The sequence below is a fragment of the Neodiprion virginianus genome, chromosome 2, assembly GCF_021901495.1.
Source record: "Neodiprion virginianus isolate iyNeoVirg1 chromosome 2, iyNeoVirg1.1, whole genome shotgun sequence".
Lineage (NCBI taxonomy): Eukaryota > Metazoa > Arthropoda > Insecta > Hymenoptera > Diprionidae > Neodiprion > Neodiprion virginianus.
In genome coordinates, this window is record NC_060878.1 from 23511401 (window position 1) to 23530001 (window position 18601).

Sequence of the window (18601 nt, forward strand, 5' to 3'; positions counted from 1 at the left end):
CTCGTATGGCGCAATCCAAGGCTTCCAATGCTCCCTCGATCACGAACTGCTCGATCTCGTGGAGCAGTTTTGGAAGCAGGAAGAAGTGTCGAAACTTTTTGCACTAACTTCCGAAGAAGAGCGTTGTGAGCAACACTTTCGCGAAACGGTTTCTCGAACTGCGTCCGGTCGTTACGTAGTTCGGCTGCCGCTCAAGGACAATTCGGTAGAGCTCGGCAACTCGCGGAATCCCGCGCATCAAATGCTCCTTCGTTTGGAGAAACGGTTCGGTAGCGACGCGAAACTCAAGGAAGCTTACTTGAGCTTCCTTCGTGAATATTGTGAACTCGGGCACATGCGTCGCGTTATCAATATACCTGAAGACAATTCCCGCGTGTTTTATCATCCCGATCACGGTGTAGTTCGCGACAGCAGTTCAACAACAAAGTTGCGTGTCGTGTTCAACGGGTCTCAAAGAACCAACCTCGGACTCTCTCTCAATGACAATCTTCTCATCGGTCCAAAAGTGCAAACCGACCTCGCGGACGTTCTCTTACGCTGGCGACAATATCCAGTCGCGTTCTCATCAAACATCGTCAAGATGTACCGACAAGTTTTGGTCCACAATGATGACCAAGATTTTCAGCGAATCCTCTGGAGGGAAGAACCAGAGCTACCGATTGAAGAATATCAACTGACTATGGTAACGTATGGTCTTGCAAGCGCTCCGTATCTAGCGATCCGTGTTCTTCATCAACTCGTTCAGGATGAAGGTAAGCAGTATCCCTTTGCGAGCCACGTCATTCTCGAGAACACGTACGTCGACGACATCCTCTCAGGAACAGAGGACGTTGATCAAGGTCGCGAGGAAATCAACGAACTCAATCAATTGCTCAAGGCGGGCGGCTTTGAACTTCAAAAGTGGACTTCAAGCCACCCAGAAACTCTCGTTGACATTTCTCGAAACCATCAAGAGATCGCGGTGCATCTAAATCTCGATCAAAGTCCATTCTTTCGGGCTCTCGGTCTTGCGTGGAGACCAGACATCGACGCGTTCGCGTTCTCTCCACAAATTCATCAAACTCGGGACATTTTCACGAAACGAAAAGTTCTCTCACAAACCACGCAGCTCTTTGATCCTCTCGGATGGCTCTCGCCGATCACGATCAGAGCCAAAATCTTTATGCAGGAATTGTGGGCACTCGGTTTCGACTCGGACGAGCCGCTCTCAGCTTCATTATCCTCGCGATGGATCGAGTTTCCACAAGATCTTCAAGGCATCTCAGCTATCACTATCCCACGATGGATCGGGTTAAGTTCAGCATCTCTCGGGATAGAGATCCACGGTTTCGCGGATGCCTCTCAAAGTGCATTAGGCGCAGTGATCTCCGCGCGAACATATATCAACACTCACGAAGTGCGCGTTTCACTAGTGTGCGCGAAAACTAAAGTAGTGCCGCTAAAGAAGGTGACAATTCCTCGTCTCGAACACTGTGCTGCGAATCTTCTCGTCCGGTTGATGTGCCATGTGGAAAAGACTCTTAATTTCGAAAACACCCCGGTTTATCTGTGGACGGATTCCACAGTCGCGCTCGCGTAGATCAAAAGCCACCCATCGCGGTGGAAAGAATTCGTTCGTAATCGCGTAACGGAAATCCAAGAGTTCGCGCGCGCTCGTTGGTATCACATCTCGGGTTCTGAAAACCCTGCTGATCTTGCGTCTCGTGGTGCATCTCCGGAGCAACTCCAAAAACGAGAACTTTGGACCTTCGGACCATCCTGGCTCTCGAAGCCTTCTGTCAATTGGCCATCCTTATCTCCGCGACCGGAAGAAAACATTCATCTCGAGGAAAGAAAAGGGCTGTCGACGCACATCGCAACAGCTAAGCTGCTACAACTCTGGGATCTCGTCGATCGCTGTTGGGATATTTCGGATGAGAAGGAAAAGGTTTCCGTATTAATTAGTTGACGATAATGCTTGGATGAAACTCGATAATAAACTTTATTGATACATAAGCAAACGACGTGGTTACTCGCTCCCCTTCGCCGGAAGACTAAAACGCTCTACGCACATCCGTGCACACCAGCGCTCCTCTCGTCGACCACACACACTGCACCTCCCTCACAGCACACGCAGGCGCGGGAGATACGAGTTTGATAAACTCACTTATTCAACAATCGCTACTCAAAACTATCGACTCTCCTCAAAGTCACATCATTGTGTAAGCGCGCAGCAAATCGGTTCCTCGCGAAGACGACATCTAATCACGTAAACACGTCTATCACTGTCGGACCGATCTCTACTCTCGAATTGAGCGACGCCCAACTATTTTGGACCAAGGTGACCCAGCAGGCGTACTTCGCAGAAGAAATTCGCCAAATCGAGACAAGCTCAAGTCTCACTCGAAGTCATCCACTATCGCGACTCACGCCGTTCATCGATTCGAACGGATTCCTCAGAGTCGGTAGTCGACTGAATCACTCATTGCTTTCGTATGACGAAAGGCACCCGTTCATCTTGCCTCGCGAATCATCGTTCTCCACATTGATCATCGATCATCATCATCGGTTGACGCTCCACGGAGGTCCGCAACTCACTCTCACTACAATCCGACAGCGGTACTGGATCCTGGGAGGAAGAGTACCGATCCGCATGTTCATACATCGTTGCGTTCCTTGTGCGCGTCATCGCGCCACTCTCAGCAGCCAACAGATGGGCCAACTCCCTCAGTCTCGAGTCACGCAATCAAGGCCGTTTCTTCACTCTGGCGTTGACTACGCTGGTCCATTCTCGATTCGAGTCTCCCGCAGAAGAGGAGCGAAATCATGCAAGGGATATATCGTTATCTTCATCTGCTTCACGACCTCGATTGTGCATCTCGAGCTAGTTTCGGACTAGACGACGGAGGCATTCACCGCGGCGTACAAACGCTTCACATCTCGACGAGGAATTTGTGCCTCGATCGCAAGCGGTTGTGGAACGAATCTCGTCGGCGCAGACTCAGAACTTCGCCGTCTTCTCGCTGCATCGTCAAAGGAGTTCTCAGAAATCGCAAACATCCTCGCATCACACGGAACCCAGTGGCGGTTCAATCCTCCCTCCACGCCTCATTTCGGTGGAAAATGGGAAGCCGGAGTCGAATCGGTCAAATTTCACCTCAAACGAGTCATCGGAGATGCGACTCAAGCGTTCGAGCAATTCGCGACGTTTCTCACGCAAGTAGAAGCCACGCTCAATTCTCGACCTCTTTGCGCCATCTCGGACGATTCACGGGATCTTAAGTGCCTTGACTCCAGGACACTTTCTCGTCGGCTCAGCATTGAACACAATTCCTGAGCCGTCACTCATCGAGGTGCCAGTTCAACGGCTATCGCATTGGCAACACTCGCGTCAAATGCTGGAGAATTTTTAGAAACGGTGGAGTACGGAGTATCTTCAGTCCTTCCGAAACCTCTCGAAATGGCAGACTTATTGCGGGAACATCAAAATCGGATCCATCGTTCTCGTAAAGAACGAAAATCTACCTCCATCTGTGTGGCCCCTCGCGAAAGTGATCGAAGTGCATCCGGGAACCGACGGTCTCGTTCGCGTGGTGACCATTAGAACGAAATCCACTGTGTTAAAACGTCCAATCGTAAAATTGTGTGTGCTTCCGGTGTCCTCTCAAGACAATTATTGACTCTAAGAATGAATAACGCACGGCGGGCGGCATAATCTAATTTCGCGATCGTTACCGATAGCGAAGCGGGCGGTATGTTTCGGCAAAGTATCGAATAGTTAAATGTGTGTCTCGCGACACTCGAAATCGTCCTCGCACATGTACGCACACTCGCGTGCAATGTTTACTTGTCGTCTCTGCGTCAAATCTCGCCACTTGCCCGTGTCGCGACTCAAAACCTATCAGCTGTATCTCATGTATTGTCTACTGTCTCGAAATCATGTATGTATGTAATCTATGTGTTCTCTCGCTCGGTAAAATCTTCACTCTCTGTAACGTTCTCTTGCGATACGGTCTGTATCGCCACATCGAAACCAATAAAAGTCTCGTTTATCGGTAATCATTATCTCTCTCCATCTCAACATCATTTTCGTTTCATTTACACTCGTCCTCATCACTAATTCGCGGATCCCACGTCGATGATCCATATCCTTTTGCCATCTCTCTAAACACATATCATTAAAAAATTCTCATAAATTTCTATTATTATCATTGAAGTAATAATTGATTTTATTCTAAGAAGTAGAGATTATATACATTTGATGATTTTACTGTATCAATATGTATTTTTAACACTTTCTGTGGAGTAAATGGGGATACGTGTGAAAAGTTTTCCTGAAATAACGAAATTTAGAAAAAGAAATTGAATTTCGAAAATCGGATTAATCCATTTTTATATGATAAGGAAAACGAATATAAATATACACGAGTAATCACAGTTTACCCGGTGCGGCGGCACTATTACGAGAGCGAGACGAGAATTTCGACGGCGTTAACGCACGTCAGTGGTGGGGGTACCTGAGTTCCAAGAAAAATACTCCGCTACTCCCCCATCGCCGGTACTATTATGAGAGCGGACTGTATTATGCTACTTTTCCTCAGGTCTTAGCCTCGATCCCATACGAGTGGACTCGTACACAGCTACTATACTTTTCTGGAGCACGTGCGATTCTCATTCCCCTGTTCCTGTTGTGCGCTATTCCAAGACGAGCGCCGATTTTGTCGGGCGAAGGCTATCCGTTATTGTTCTCGCTACTCCTAGGCTTGACCAACGGAATTGTTGGAAGTGTACCCATGATTCAAGCACCCAGCAAGGTACCCGAGGAACACAGAGAATTGACGGGTAAGAAGCTATGTATATAACACCTTCTAACCGATGGATCACTATTACATGTACATACAGGGAAGGTCTGGTCAATGGACCCAATCTGATCCACTCAGTACGCCTACCCCACACATGCACAACTCTTACGTGAGCCGAGCGAGACGGTCAATACTGCAAACTTGAGAAAAAATACGGCCCGCTAGGGAATCTTGAGCCCGCGACCGTCATGGTAACCATTGGCGTCAGTGTCGCACAGAGTAGTCAGAATTATGTGAATCACTAGATCGTGATAAATTCACGATACAAGATTATCACTTTAATTAGAAAACATGGTAAAAATAAATTGACTAGAAATAATTATTCCATTCTTTGGGAATTGTGATTCTGGAATAATTAAATTTAGCGGATAATGTGACGGTGCAAAAAGTTAAGGATATCAGAACAACATGCGACCGAAACAAAGTTAAATGACATGAATTTTATTACATGTAAATTAGTAACAGGAGGTTGGAGAATCCGTTTAATGATAACACCGGTTAACACAAATTTTGAGCCTGTGTTTTAGATGTCAAATTTTGATTTCTTCCACGTAAATAATAAAAGAAAAAATAGTTGTATTGGATAAAGGTTTGATATTTCAAGGTACTGCGACCTGCTGCTTATAGTAGCAATCAAAAACTTCAATACTTATTCAACAACGTTAAAAAGACAAAAGCAAACTTTATAAGTAATAAATGAAGATTTTAGTTATTATTCGATGTATAGAATCAAAATTTATTCACTTAAATAGAATTAAAAATTTTTTTTTCTTTTGATGTCTCCTGTATAATTTACTCAACATTTTAACTATTCAATCAATTTAATGTTAAATTATCTAAATTTAAAACCTAAGACTACGCACGTTTCTTAATTTTTTAAATAATCATCTTACAAAATCTTAATTAGAGTGACATAAACGCGATCAAGTTACTGCGGTCTAAGCGGCTAGGCTTGCGAATTTCATAAAAAAATGCGTAGATCAACTCGCGAGATGTCACCTTTCCAATTTTTAATTACCTCCTCCTATTTTTCGAAACAAAAACAGAAAAAAGGACGTTAATATAATTACCCCAAAAATACAAAGTTGACCTAGCAAACACACCGTGCTGGACCATTGCCAGTTTGATATAGAGCCGCTGCACTGAAGGCTGATGCAGCAACAACTTGACTATGTAAACGATCAAAATATTTTTCCAAATGTATTTAATCAGCCTAATGTAACTTCTATTATATATTTTTTAAATTAATATCAACTTACATTAGTCAAGAACCCTTAAAACGCAATTTTAGTTTCACGACAAATCTGACGCTTTCAAGATGGGATTCGGTCAGGGACCACTGGCATTACCAGTCGCACGCTCTATTCATTAGGCTACAGTTTGCTTTACAAAACAGGAAACCTTTTTCTTACTGATACACGACTCCGATCAGGAGATGGAATTTCGTGCTGTCATAGAATATTAAAAATTATCTCACTACAGAACACATATCACAGAAATTTTCATTCACGATTGTATCATCATCAAGACTGTCAGGTGATTAACATCAGTATTTTGGCAAAAATTTGGTCCCAATTATTTTCAAGATACTTCAGAGAAAATATGGCCCTATTGCTTCATCAAAGCAACATATTTAGATCAACGATTACCGTCAACTATAAATTTTGGTCGGTAAACTGGTCAACTACTTAATTTTGCATACCATGTATCTAGCAAGAACTCCATATCATGAATAGATGAAAATTGCTTTCATCGGACAAATGATGGCATATTACCATCATAAGCCAGTCTGTATTACCTGTACTGAATCGTCAAAATGCTAGCAATGTCATGTACCATAATGCCAAAGTGATGGCAATCCGGTTAAGGTGGCTCTAACACTCAGTGCCGATTTGTGTGGGGGCTCAAGCAATGCTCTCAATTTTTTCAGTAATATACATGTTTGTCATCGTACAGTGGCTCGTCATCAAGTTATTGATAATTTAATGTAACAATTACTCGTTGTTTGTGGATAAATAAAATCCAGGGAATAGGAATAATTTCACATTACGGTACTGCATACAGAATAACAGTAACGTCGCAATTGTCTATTTCATTCCCACCGCCAATTTGTTCGTCGCACTCATCGGTGACCATCACGGACTTATGGACGGAGCGTAAGCTAGGCTTGAGGGCGAGGGGTATGCGCCTTGCGGAGAGTACATGTGGTAGCACTTCAGCCATATTGATGAGCCAAGTTTTCGGGCGCCACGTTTGAACGATTCACTTTAGGCAGTATTAGTTTTTCGGACAGATCGTTATGATAAACTATTTCCTCGAACTGTATAGGTATGTACGAACACAGCTTCAATTCTTTTTGTATAAAAAACTGTGCAGGTAAGCACATTTTTTTTAAATCCAATTTTAATTCCGGCGTACATTCTATAGAGGTGCAAAGCACCTGTGCATAGAACCAGAATAATACTGAGTATAAATGTAAACGAAGAAAAAACCAACAAAAAATATAATACAATGACAGAATGAACAGAAACACCGCGTTGAATAATTCGTAAATTTTTGTATATGTATAGAACCTACATAAATAAATGATTTATATTCACATGCTGAAATATATTTGTATTCAAAAACTATGAATTGAACTCACATTTGGTATAGCATCTTCTTTCAGCCTAACTTTGAAAGCAGATGTTCGATCGAATGATTCCGGTGAAAAATGACATGAACATAAATAAGCATACTTTGGGACACTTGTCTTCGTCAACCCTATCGTATCAAGCCATATCCTACGCCTCTCAATATTTTTCGGAAAACTTGAAGGAATGTAGATACAAATACATTACTTGGAATCACAACATTCACCTTATTTACAGTTCCAGAAGCGTTACTTATACTTACAGGTGAAATGTAGCCTTATTCTGTACTTCGACCTGACATTGTTTTTGTGATTTTGAGAAAGACCTGTTTTTGCAGTTAGGCGCTACACAATAAGGCATGCTGTATTGGAACGAAGTTTTATTCTGAATTCTCAGTCCGTGATCGGTTACCATCTGACCTAACCTATACAATAATAACAAACAACTGCACGTGCATACACATCCGCGTGCGTTCGTGGTCTGTGGTATACGTATATCTATTCAGCTCATCAAGATGGCTGACGGCTCTGATTCCCCTTCCGTCTTTCGCCGCATCCCCGCACACAAAGGCTCCGTCCATAAGTCCGTGATGACCATGCACTAGCCTAACCCCGTAGATTGTTCTCACGCATGCGCCCTGGCGTTATACACATACCACGTGATATCTGCGACGCTACCGATTCTCGAGGCAGTTACTCAACATTTCTCAACTACCAATTTTTTGACACTTCAACAACCAATATCTTTTAATTGTTGTTATTGACCCTAAACTTTATTGTTGTATTTTCAATCCTCTTGATCTAATTAACATTACTTTAGTTTTTCATCAACATCTGTTCGGTAAATGCATAATATTACTCGGCCCATGTCTCGCAGGGGTAATTCTCCCATAAGCCCTGTGTTAAGAATCCGATTTTCAACTACTTCTATCTCTCTTATTTAGTCGTTGACCCGGCTTAAAATTTCGCTTCGATGAGAATGAGTACTTTATCTATAATATAATAAAAAATTATTTTTCACTGTTCACAAGCCGTACGTGTTCGAGTGACTTTAAAGCTGTGGACATTACATCAAAATTTGATATTATGTTATTAGACTGCCGGAGGGGCCGATATCAAACGATCAAATTGTAACAAAACTGTATTCGTCAGTCGAAAGGTGGAGGGCACTCGGTTGTCATAAGATAGGTACTATCCAACAGTGTATCAGTAATTTTCGTATGCACGCCGGTAAAAAGTTGCCGTACTTGCTAATACCGAGCCATCAAAATGCAATAAAAACTACGCCCGGCACGAAACGCATTCCACCGGAAAGTTCTTAGACTGGCCTCATCAAGATGGATCAAATTAACTATACTCTATTCGGCGAGAGATCGACTCAGCGTCGCACAGGTTCAGGGGGCTTATTACGGTTCTCAGGTGAGCGCGTAGTCACTGTTCACATTCTCATCACACGGGAATTCGCTCATCCAATTACGGATCTGCCGAGTGAAAATGTGAAATCACTAGGACACCTCCGAATAGTGATCTCACGCCATTACAGTTTGGAATGGCTTGGAATGTACATACACTTTCACTGTTTGGTTATTCATTATTTTTTATTTTTATTGTGAATATTAACATCAAAGAAATATATCTATAAACCTAGAAGTATTTAGAATTGTTCGCCTGTAAAGACTTCGAAATTCATTTTCGGGGCTCATAAATGGATTTGAGGCATCCCGCAATCTTCGTTGAATTTTTTATCATCTATTATTTCGATTTGGCATGAAAAATACGACCATTGAATTATTCATTTTATTTCTTTTGACAAATGTTCAATATTTGTGACTTGCTTGTGGCTTGTTAGGTTAACCGTTACTGTGCAATTTGCGTCTGTTGCTACACTAGCGCCACGACTGTCCTCAAACACGTTAACTTACTTCAATCTCACCTTCTCACATCCAATTTTGTATCGAGTCAGCTCGCGCGAAGAGATACGCACTTTCGTCATTTCCACCCAATCCGAAAACCGTAATAAGCCTCCAGGTGGAGCAAAGGTCAGGTGGGGATAGCGGAGCTTGATACTCATAATTAGTATCGTACCTTCAATTTCGCACATTGAAAATTCCACGCTCTGTAACAGGACTAATGGATCAAATAATATGAATATCACGGTCTCATTATATCTTACTTGAAATTTCACAAGTCCGGATTCGCTCGCTATTTTGTAACGACTGACACTCGAAGGTTTGAAATCAACCATAAGGTTTGAGTATCTGGGTACCCTTGTCGGCGGTAGCCGGGTATGGCGAGCTGCGAGACCCGTTCGGTAACCTGAACTGGGTAAAGTGAGCAGCGTATTAAACGGAATCTGACCGAAATGGACGCGTTTGGCTTCGTAATTGTGTTGATCTCTCGCCGGACAGAGTACACATTATTTTTAATGTTGTTCATCAAATAACTCACAAACTATCAGACTGATCATATTCAAAATATAATCACTTTTCAGTTAAGAGAAGCCCCGAGACCAAAATCATCTAGATCCATTCATTCATTTCCCAGATATTGCCAAACCAAAATTCATTACACATACGGGCACGCACGTACACACACACAGGCAGTCGTCCGAAAATGGTAAGAGGTGATTCTCCAGAGCTTAAAAGGTCGAGATTTAGTTAAAACTCAACTTTTCATTTTTCGGTTGATTATGATAACTTCCTATATTTTTTTGGGTTGTCCAAAGAGCGGACAGTTCAATAATGTGGAGAGGTTCTACAGATCAAAGTATTCAATTCGATTGAGGGGTTGATCCCCTCGAAATCTGATGTACATCAATCAGTAAATTTTTCGAAATCCTTATTAATCTTGTGTAATCATGTGAAATTTTTATGAATTATGTAATCTTGAAATCTGTTCTACACACCAGCTGATGAGTATTAGAAAATGTCTTCATTGCGTCTGAACCTGATTATCGGTGCCATTTCATCGCCACATAACCTAAGTTTTCAGTTTTCATGAAGGCAAATTGTAATTCCTGAGATTTCAAATGACTTATAAGAGATAAATTAATTAAATATTATCAATAATATACCTTTTTTACTATCCACAGGCGAAAAAGACAGTCAACGGTTAATCGTCAATCTGGCTGCATTAGTTTCATTTTGTTCCCACTAGATGACGCATTGCTAAGTGACAGTCCCAATAATTCAACTCTTTGTCCAGCACCAATACAATTTCGAGTTTGATATTAAGTGATAAATTATGGCAATAACATTAATTTTACGGCCGCTTAAGTATACCTTATCTATTACAGGCAACATCATGACACTCTCTTACACGACGGGACTGACCGTTGGATCTCTACTGGCGTACATGCTTGATGCTTGCCTGGGACCCCCGCTCCAAACGAAAGACATATGTCCAAAAGTCCGGAAGATCATATCAGCTACAGTCAACTCTACATCATCAATCCTCATGCAAACAACTACAATGGCGACAATCACTACTGGCCTTCCAATGGTAGATAGACTGACGAGAATTCCTGCATTGAAAACTATCACGACCGCAGTCACCGCTGCCATAGCAACCACGGTATTTTCCAACGACACAACAACGTTTTCCAACACCAGTACACTCAACGCTATGACAACTGCACTACCAAAATTTTTGGCTAATGCAACCGCGGCGAGCAACGCAATTTTACCACATTAAAGTAACCTGCGGCAGCTAACATACATATATTGCCTCATTTGACTCTCCGTTTTCATACTAGATTTCCACGACCCAGAAATTTTTGAATTAATAGTATATTATGTAACAAGAGAATAATTTCCTTTGATTCCTATTTTGCATATAGGACGTTATTTCCGACTCAACTCTGGTCACATTATTAACTTGAAAAGAAAGGAAGAGAAAATTCAAACCACGTTTACAAGTAATGCATGGATGTACGACGGCGGGAGTGAAGGTGTGGGAGCAGGGTGGGGGGGGGGGGGGGGGGGCGGGCTCCACCTCCTAAAAAATATATGTTCTAAATATAAAATAAAATTTTAGAAAATCTTAGAAATACGCTGAAAATAATTGTGCGGCATTTAGTGTATATTAGTAGCATCAACAATTGACATGATAATCAATGATAATACGGAAAGATGTAGTTCGAAATGGAAAAGAGAGAGAGAAAACCACAAAAATTGAGCAAGTCTTACAGTAGTCGCTAATGATGTACAACATCTAACCTGCGTCGTGCTGATCAAGTTAAGGTTAGCAGAACTAACAGTTGATAGCCGTGTCTTCTTTCTCTTTATTCGTCTCTTTCTCTCTCTCTCTCTACCTCTCTTTACTATTTTTTTTTTTTACTATTTACCATTTACTATCTTTATATTTATACGAAACTTCTGATATTTTACTCTAGTACCTATCTTATCCTATTTTTATTTTTAGGACACCTATCCATTGTATTGTATGGAGATTGCATGTGAGGTAGTTTTGTTTGCAATATTATTTATATTTGATATGCTTCTCGATATGTATATGTGGGAACGAGAGTGAGCCGGCTTTTTTTGTTTATATTATTAATTTCTTATTATTTTCATATTTATTTCTGAGATACCTGCTTGCATTCACCGTGTTTACTTTACTGTCTTACTATTTCACTCTTATAACTTTTATCCTATTTTTATCTTTCAGACACCTGTCCACTGTTTAATATGAAGAGTATGCGTAAGACAGTTCTGTAACATTATTATTTTACATTTTGGTGTGCGTCTCTAAACCTATGTGTGGGAAATGAGAATGAGCTGGCTTTGCTCTATGTTGTTTTATACTATTATTTTTATATTTATTTTGAGTTATCTGAGTGCTGTAACTCCATGTGTTTATCTTAGTATCTTATTGTATTGTTTTACACTAATTTAATTTTTTTTTTCTTTATGTTTCCTCTGTATTTCTTATGTTTCATTTTTCGGTTCTGCTGTACATACATACATGGTTCTAGCCATTTGGCAGATGTCAGCTTTGGCTTAGTAAATTTTTTTTGTCAGTCAGTTATCAGTCAATCTCTCTCTCTCACTCTCTCTCTCTCTCTCTCTCTCTCTTTCTCTGTGAGTACATTCTGTTATCTTGTTTTTCGTTCCGCTGTTTTCTTGACATATCTCTGCTGTCTCTTGCCCACGGGCGTTCTTTTTTGCAGAACATAGCACGCACAAAATTGCTATTCACCTCCATACATAGAATTCTTTCCTCGGTGAGCTGTTTTTGGGATAAGTGAGGTGAAAAGCATTTGGAATCCTAACCCTACTTCTTCTACGGCATCGTCAACAATTGCTGTCTCTCTCTCTGATACTGGCCAATGCGCATGCGTCAAAGCTTGGATGCGATTGGAGATCGTGCCTGCTGTCTTGTTTCTGCTTCTCCAATGATTGCGTCGTGATCTACTACTCACTGTTCGATCATTCTGCCTGAGCTGCTTGGTAATTACTACTAATAGTTATCTGCTATACCGACTGTTCCATGGCTCTACTGAGCCGCGCTGTCAACTCCTTCCGCGCTGTCGAACGTGCTAAATTCATACAATAGATCAGCGATATGAATTCCATCGAAACTCCGTCAGAGATATCGGCATCTTGTAGCAAGACTCTTCTCAGAACAATATTCGATTTACTTGACAAGAATAACGCCAAGTTCATGTCGGTAATTACAGACTTGAGCAACTCAGTGAAAATGTCGGCGAATAAGCTAATCGAGATTGCGAATTTAGTCAATGTAAATCAAAAAAATATTCATCGTCTAGACCAATGTTACGTCGAAATTTCTCGTCAGATAAAAGAACTTCGCTTGTCCGGACCGTCAGTGTCAAAATCAACAGAAGCTGGCATAACCCTATCTGGTATTCCCGTCTCAATTGATGATACACCGAATGAAATAGTGGGAAAAATTTTCTCTTCTCTAGGGATACCCGATCTAATGGGAGAAATTGTTGAGATCCGTAAAGTTGCTCGTAAGCCAACCTCTGTTGATAATGAATCACAAATTCAATTGCCAATAACTTCTAATTCTCTCATTGTTATTCTTAAATCGCCGAGGGTACGTGATCGCATCAGTGAGATAAAGCGCGCCAAATTAAACCTTGCGGTCGGCGAAGTATTTGAAAATGAAAATGAGTATGGAAAGATTCTTGTAAACGAGTTATCATCGACGAAGTATAACTTACTACGTAAAGCGAAAGCTAAATGTAAAATTGGTGGATGCAAGTATTTTGATCTCGGTCTGGGCGTATCTTTGCTCGCAGAGATGATGGATATGCGCGGATCGAAATTCTCACTGACGCTGATATCGATAAACTTGTATAATTTATTATGTACACTGTTTTTACTTATATTTCTTTTTGACTACAGCTTTATTTTTACTTCTCGTATTACTATTTATTACTGATCTGAGAATTGATCCACCCATCCACGTGAATTGGTTGTTTTTGTTTTTTCTATTCATCTAAAATTAAATTCAAACTTGTATATTTGGTTGTTGTTGTTTCTACTCTTGCTTATATCATCTAAAAGAGAGCATTATTATTTCACGACTATGTATCTATATATTTTTCTTTACAAACTGTTTTACGATTATCTTTCATTTACTTTAGCGTACTCTGCATGTATGACATTACAATAGTTAAGTCTTAGCGCTGCGTATTTCATTTTGCTAATTCTTTTTAATTATGTTTCTCATGCTTATCCATATGTTATTCTTACTGTGTGCACTATTAATGTACTTCATTGTTTATTTTACATCTAGCCCCAAAGCTTTGCTAGGGCTTAATTAAATAATCAAAATCAATTCTCTCTCTCTCTCTCTCTCTCTCTCTTTTTCTTTCTCTTTCTCCTCTCACACGTAATGAAAATGTTTGTGTTCGCCGTGCTCGCTAACACGCTGCAGCACACACGCCACCTGTAGGCCACACCGAAGAATCAGGTAGTAAATTGAGTAAATCGAATAGCGCGCGCATTTCCCTACTTCCTGTTACACATTTCCGTCGCATTCACGAAATTAGTCCCACCCAATGCCACATACTGAGAGCTAAGATGTTACGTCAATTTGCGGAAAATACGAGATCATATTTCCGGCAAATGCTTTAAGAGGGAATAATGTGCTACTTTCATCCCGCTGCTCAGGTTAAAAAAGTTAACATTATGGTTGAGTCGGGAATAAAGATGTTGTTTTCGAACTAAGCGCAGCTCCAATTCTTCGCGCAAGCTAATAATATCGTGTTCCTTAGTTTCATAAATATCTCCAAACATTTCCAAAAAATGCATAGTTTTCGGGATACATGAAATTGAAAATTAAGTGGGGTCGATTCATAATTTTACTAAAGTGTGTAACCGAAGGGATGATTTGTAGTTATTGCATATACAGGGAATTTTCACGCATACATCGCGCATTATGTCCGATTTTCTGTAAATGAAGACTGTACGTAATAGATGGAAATCAATGTGCACTATTGAAGTAATCATTCGCTGAAGATTTGAGAATATTGTGCCAACATTTCTATGCATCCCAATCGAAGCTAAGCTTATCTACGTCTTCAGTATCGCTACAATATTTTCATAACACTGAATGCGTGTTTTGATATCACTTAATACAAAACGTTGAGAGTGCTGTTAATGATTGGCTTTTGCTGTCTACATCACCGTTGGGGCAGTTGAGAATTGTATTTCCCGTGGTAACGAACTTGCTCAACCGGGTAACCAAGTATAAATATAATATGCAAGAACTGGCAACCGAACATACCATGACGTATAGTCGGAAATACACTGTGTATTATCATTTCTGTTGAAATTGGAAATTTTCGTTTTGTACCGTTTGGCTTACAATTACAATTATTATATGATTGGATATATGTATTCTTGCGAAATCCAAAAACCGTGAGATCCTCGAAATGAAACTGACGTAGACCTGGCTTTTGATTTCTTAATTATTAACTATGAAAATATATTTTATGTGAACTGTGAAATGGTGCATTAAATTTCTATCACCGTATAATTATTGTACTATAGCAATATCCTCAGCGCGTTAAACATTGTATAAATATTATGTATCTAATAACGGAAATGTTTAATGTCAAATGCAGGGCTGATTCTTGTGTAATAATGTTGATATAGCGCACGTATAAAAAGTAAGAATAATAATGAAAGTACGTGACGCTGATAGGTAGGTACTCACAATTTGTATATTTTAGAAACTACTAATTGAAAAGCATCTTGTTTCGCCGATATTGTTGAAAATATGACGCTTATACGGATAGTTGAAAAATTTTACCAATATTAATAATCTGCTCATTTAACTATTATAATCATCGTTTCTTTGGTTTCATTTTTTTTTTCACTCAATTGATTGCATAACAGTTTCCTCGGACATGCATTTTGCATACATCAGGAAACTGTACCTTTCATAATATTAACTGTCACAACCTGAGTTGTGTTTCGCAAAGTTATTCGAAAATGGACAACAATAAAACACGGCACTAGGAAGCATAATCAAAAACTTTCACTAACTACATATCTGTAATTTTTGCGATGTGCAAATCCTAAGAATCGGCAAGACAGATTTGAAATATCAGTATTCTATGTATCAAATCTCAAATAGATATAAATTTTCATTCATTAAAGGCCGCGCCACATATGATGTGATAATGTAAATAGGGTAGTCATACTGAAGGATTTATCTTACAATCGAAAATTCACTGAGATATAGAGCTATGAAAAATTTGTACAAGCACAGGCTAGTAATTAACAAATTAGTCACTATGGACGTTAGATCAAAATTCCGTTTTTTTCGTGCCATACTGTGTGCACAAAATGTTACGAATTGATTTTGAAAAATACAATAGACCGATGTAACGGTGTCCCTGATTTACAAATCAATTTTTCATATGTTTTAAAGACACTGTTCCAAGATCTTGGAAAAATTCAAACCACGTTTGTAATATTAGCAGAACCATGTTGGAAAAATCGATCATTACGGATACCATGATTAGTTGATCTTGAGGTGCTAATTAGGTGTCCTATTCAAAAATTAGGTGCTCGATTCCGTTACCGATAAAAAAGAATTTTCACTTTAAGCTGCTGACACAATGTCATGCTAGCAGTGCATAGTCTAAAAACGCGGAATATTGGCTATGGAAAAAATTGCTTTACGCAGGAATTAGGTGCTCTTTAGGTGCCATATTCAAAAATTAAGTGCTCGAATTCATTATCTTAAAAAATGTATTGCCACTTCGAAATATCATCAAATAATGGCAGTAAAAAAAAATTGGTTGACTCAGGAATTAGGTGTTCTTTAGGTGCTTATTGCGTGGTTTAAGAGCTTTTAAATATCAGCGGTGACAATTTTTGATTTTCAATCTTTAGTAATTAACAAAAAAAGAACCATTTTTTCGATAACCAATATTCCGCGTTCTTAGACTATGCGCTGCCAGCATGACATTGCGTCAGCAGCTCAGAGTGAAAATTTTTTTTTATGGGTAATGGAATCGAGCACCTAATTTTTGAAGAGGGCACCTAATTAGTACCTAAAGAGCACCTAATGATGGTATCTGTAATGATCGATTTTTCCAACATGGTTCTGCTAACATTACAGACGCATGCTCAGATACGTTAGTAACAATTAACGTATAACCACAATTAATAATCCAGTAATAAAATTATATGATGAGTATTGGAAAATGTTTTCATGACGTCAGAGCCTGGTTGTCGGCGCCATCTTATCACCAGATAACCTAAGTTTTTAATTTTAATGAAGGAAAATCGTAATTCTTGGGGTTTCAAATCGCTCATGACACATAAATTAATGAAACTTAATCAATAATATACCATTTCTATAGCTTAATTAATTGTTTGGAAGTTGGTAAAATTTGATATTGCCTTGTCTGTGGCTCAAATGATTTTAGTCTATTCTTATTATTCCTCATCATTTCAAGTAATAGGTCTTTATTTTGGAGATGGCGTGCGTCGATAGTGGCGACCGCTGTTGAGAAGCTTCTACAACCTGCTACGAACTTTCAGACTATTCTAGATGTTTGTATTGGCTTCTACTCTTACGTGTTCGATTGTCATATTTATTTAATAGACCATCCCAGATTTATATTGTGAGAATATTTTCTATACGTGGAAAATTACGTGCAGATCAGACTCCAAAATATATAAGAATTGTGTATAGTAACGAAAGTGAAAGTGTAAGATGTTATTAAATGAAATAAATTATCACAATTTCACGATAAGATGTCAAAGTCACTATACTATTTTATCGGTGCAGTAAGACAAGAAACGGTCATTTCTAAATTGTTTCGAAATACTTAACTCACGCAGCATTGAACATCTTTCCAATATTCAAAACGTATGCACAATGTGCAAAATACATGCCATTGTGCATTGATTGTTTGCCAAATACACAAGTAGACATTCAATTTCTCGTATCCATTTTATTGATACAATTATTGACTGCAAATTAACAACGACCATGATCTTTTGTACTTGCATACTAATCTTATTGAAAGTTGATCAATTATTTGGTATTTTCAACTTTCAATCCTACGATCAAAAGCATCGTACTATGCGGACTCTCCTACATCGGAGTCTCACAAGACGGGTCAGTATCGCAGAATACGAGAATTACTCCCGTGCCCGCTTGACTTCGGCAAAAAATTACGAAAAATAACTCAAACCTGGCAATTTTTTTTTTTTATACTTTATACATGTCCAGTCAACACTTACTGCAAGTAAATATACTGAACCTTGTGAGTTATTAGCAGTCAATAAATACTCAATAAAAAGTGAGGGACTAAATAATTTAGTTGAACATAATACAATATCATACATAACGGTGAAGTTCGTAAGTATTTGTCCCGTTTATTTGTAATGTTTTCAAAATATCCAGAAATTATTCGAACCTTACAGGGAATCATGCATCGTACTTATAACAATGAAGATGGAGTCTCATAGAAGCGTTCGACCTGCAGGCTATTTGAGGCATGAAAAGTTGGAATGTTCTATGAGTTATCAGCCCACATCTAGGTGTCGCTAGTGGTACCTTTGCTTGTGTGGTTCACATAGAGAACTCTATACTAATGCGATGCTAATGAGTACAGTCGTTGGTACAG

General features: G+C 39.6%; 1 protein-coding gene across 2 annotated transcripts in view; it reads left to right on the forward strand.

Annotated features, from left to right (window-relative positions):
* The window catches only part of LOC124297164 (equilibrative nucleoside transporter 4), a 35594-nt gene extending 23117 nt beyond the window's left edge, over nt 1-12477 (forward strand). Inside the window, exons 9-11 of one of the 2 annotated variants that reach the window (XR_006906541.1) lie at nt 4581-4793; nt 4882-5044; nt 10769-10900. Coding sequence is in view for 1 of the 2 variants with exons in the window: in XM_046747882.1 (XP_046603838.1) it covers nt 4581-4821; nt 10769-11166 (639 nt within the window). In the remaining variant the exon portion in view is untranslated. Of the gene's footprint in view, nt 1-4580; nt 4822-4881; nt 5045-10768 lie in introns of both variants that reach the window. The other variant, XM_046747882.1, reaches the window with a different exon arrangement.
* The last annotated feature ends 6124 nt before the right edge of the window (nt 12478-18601 follow it).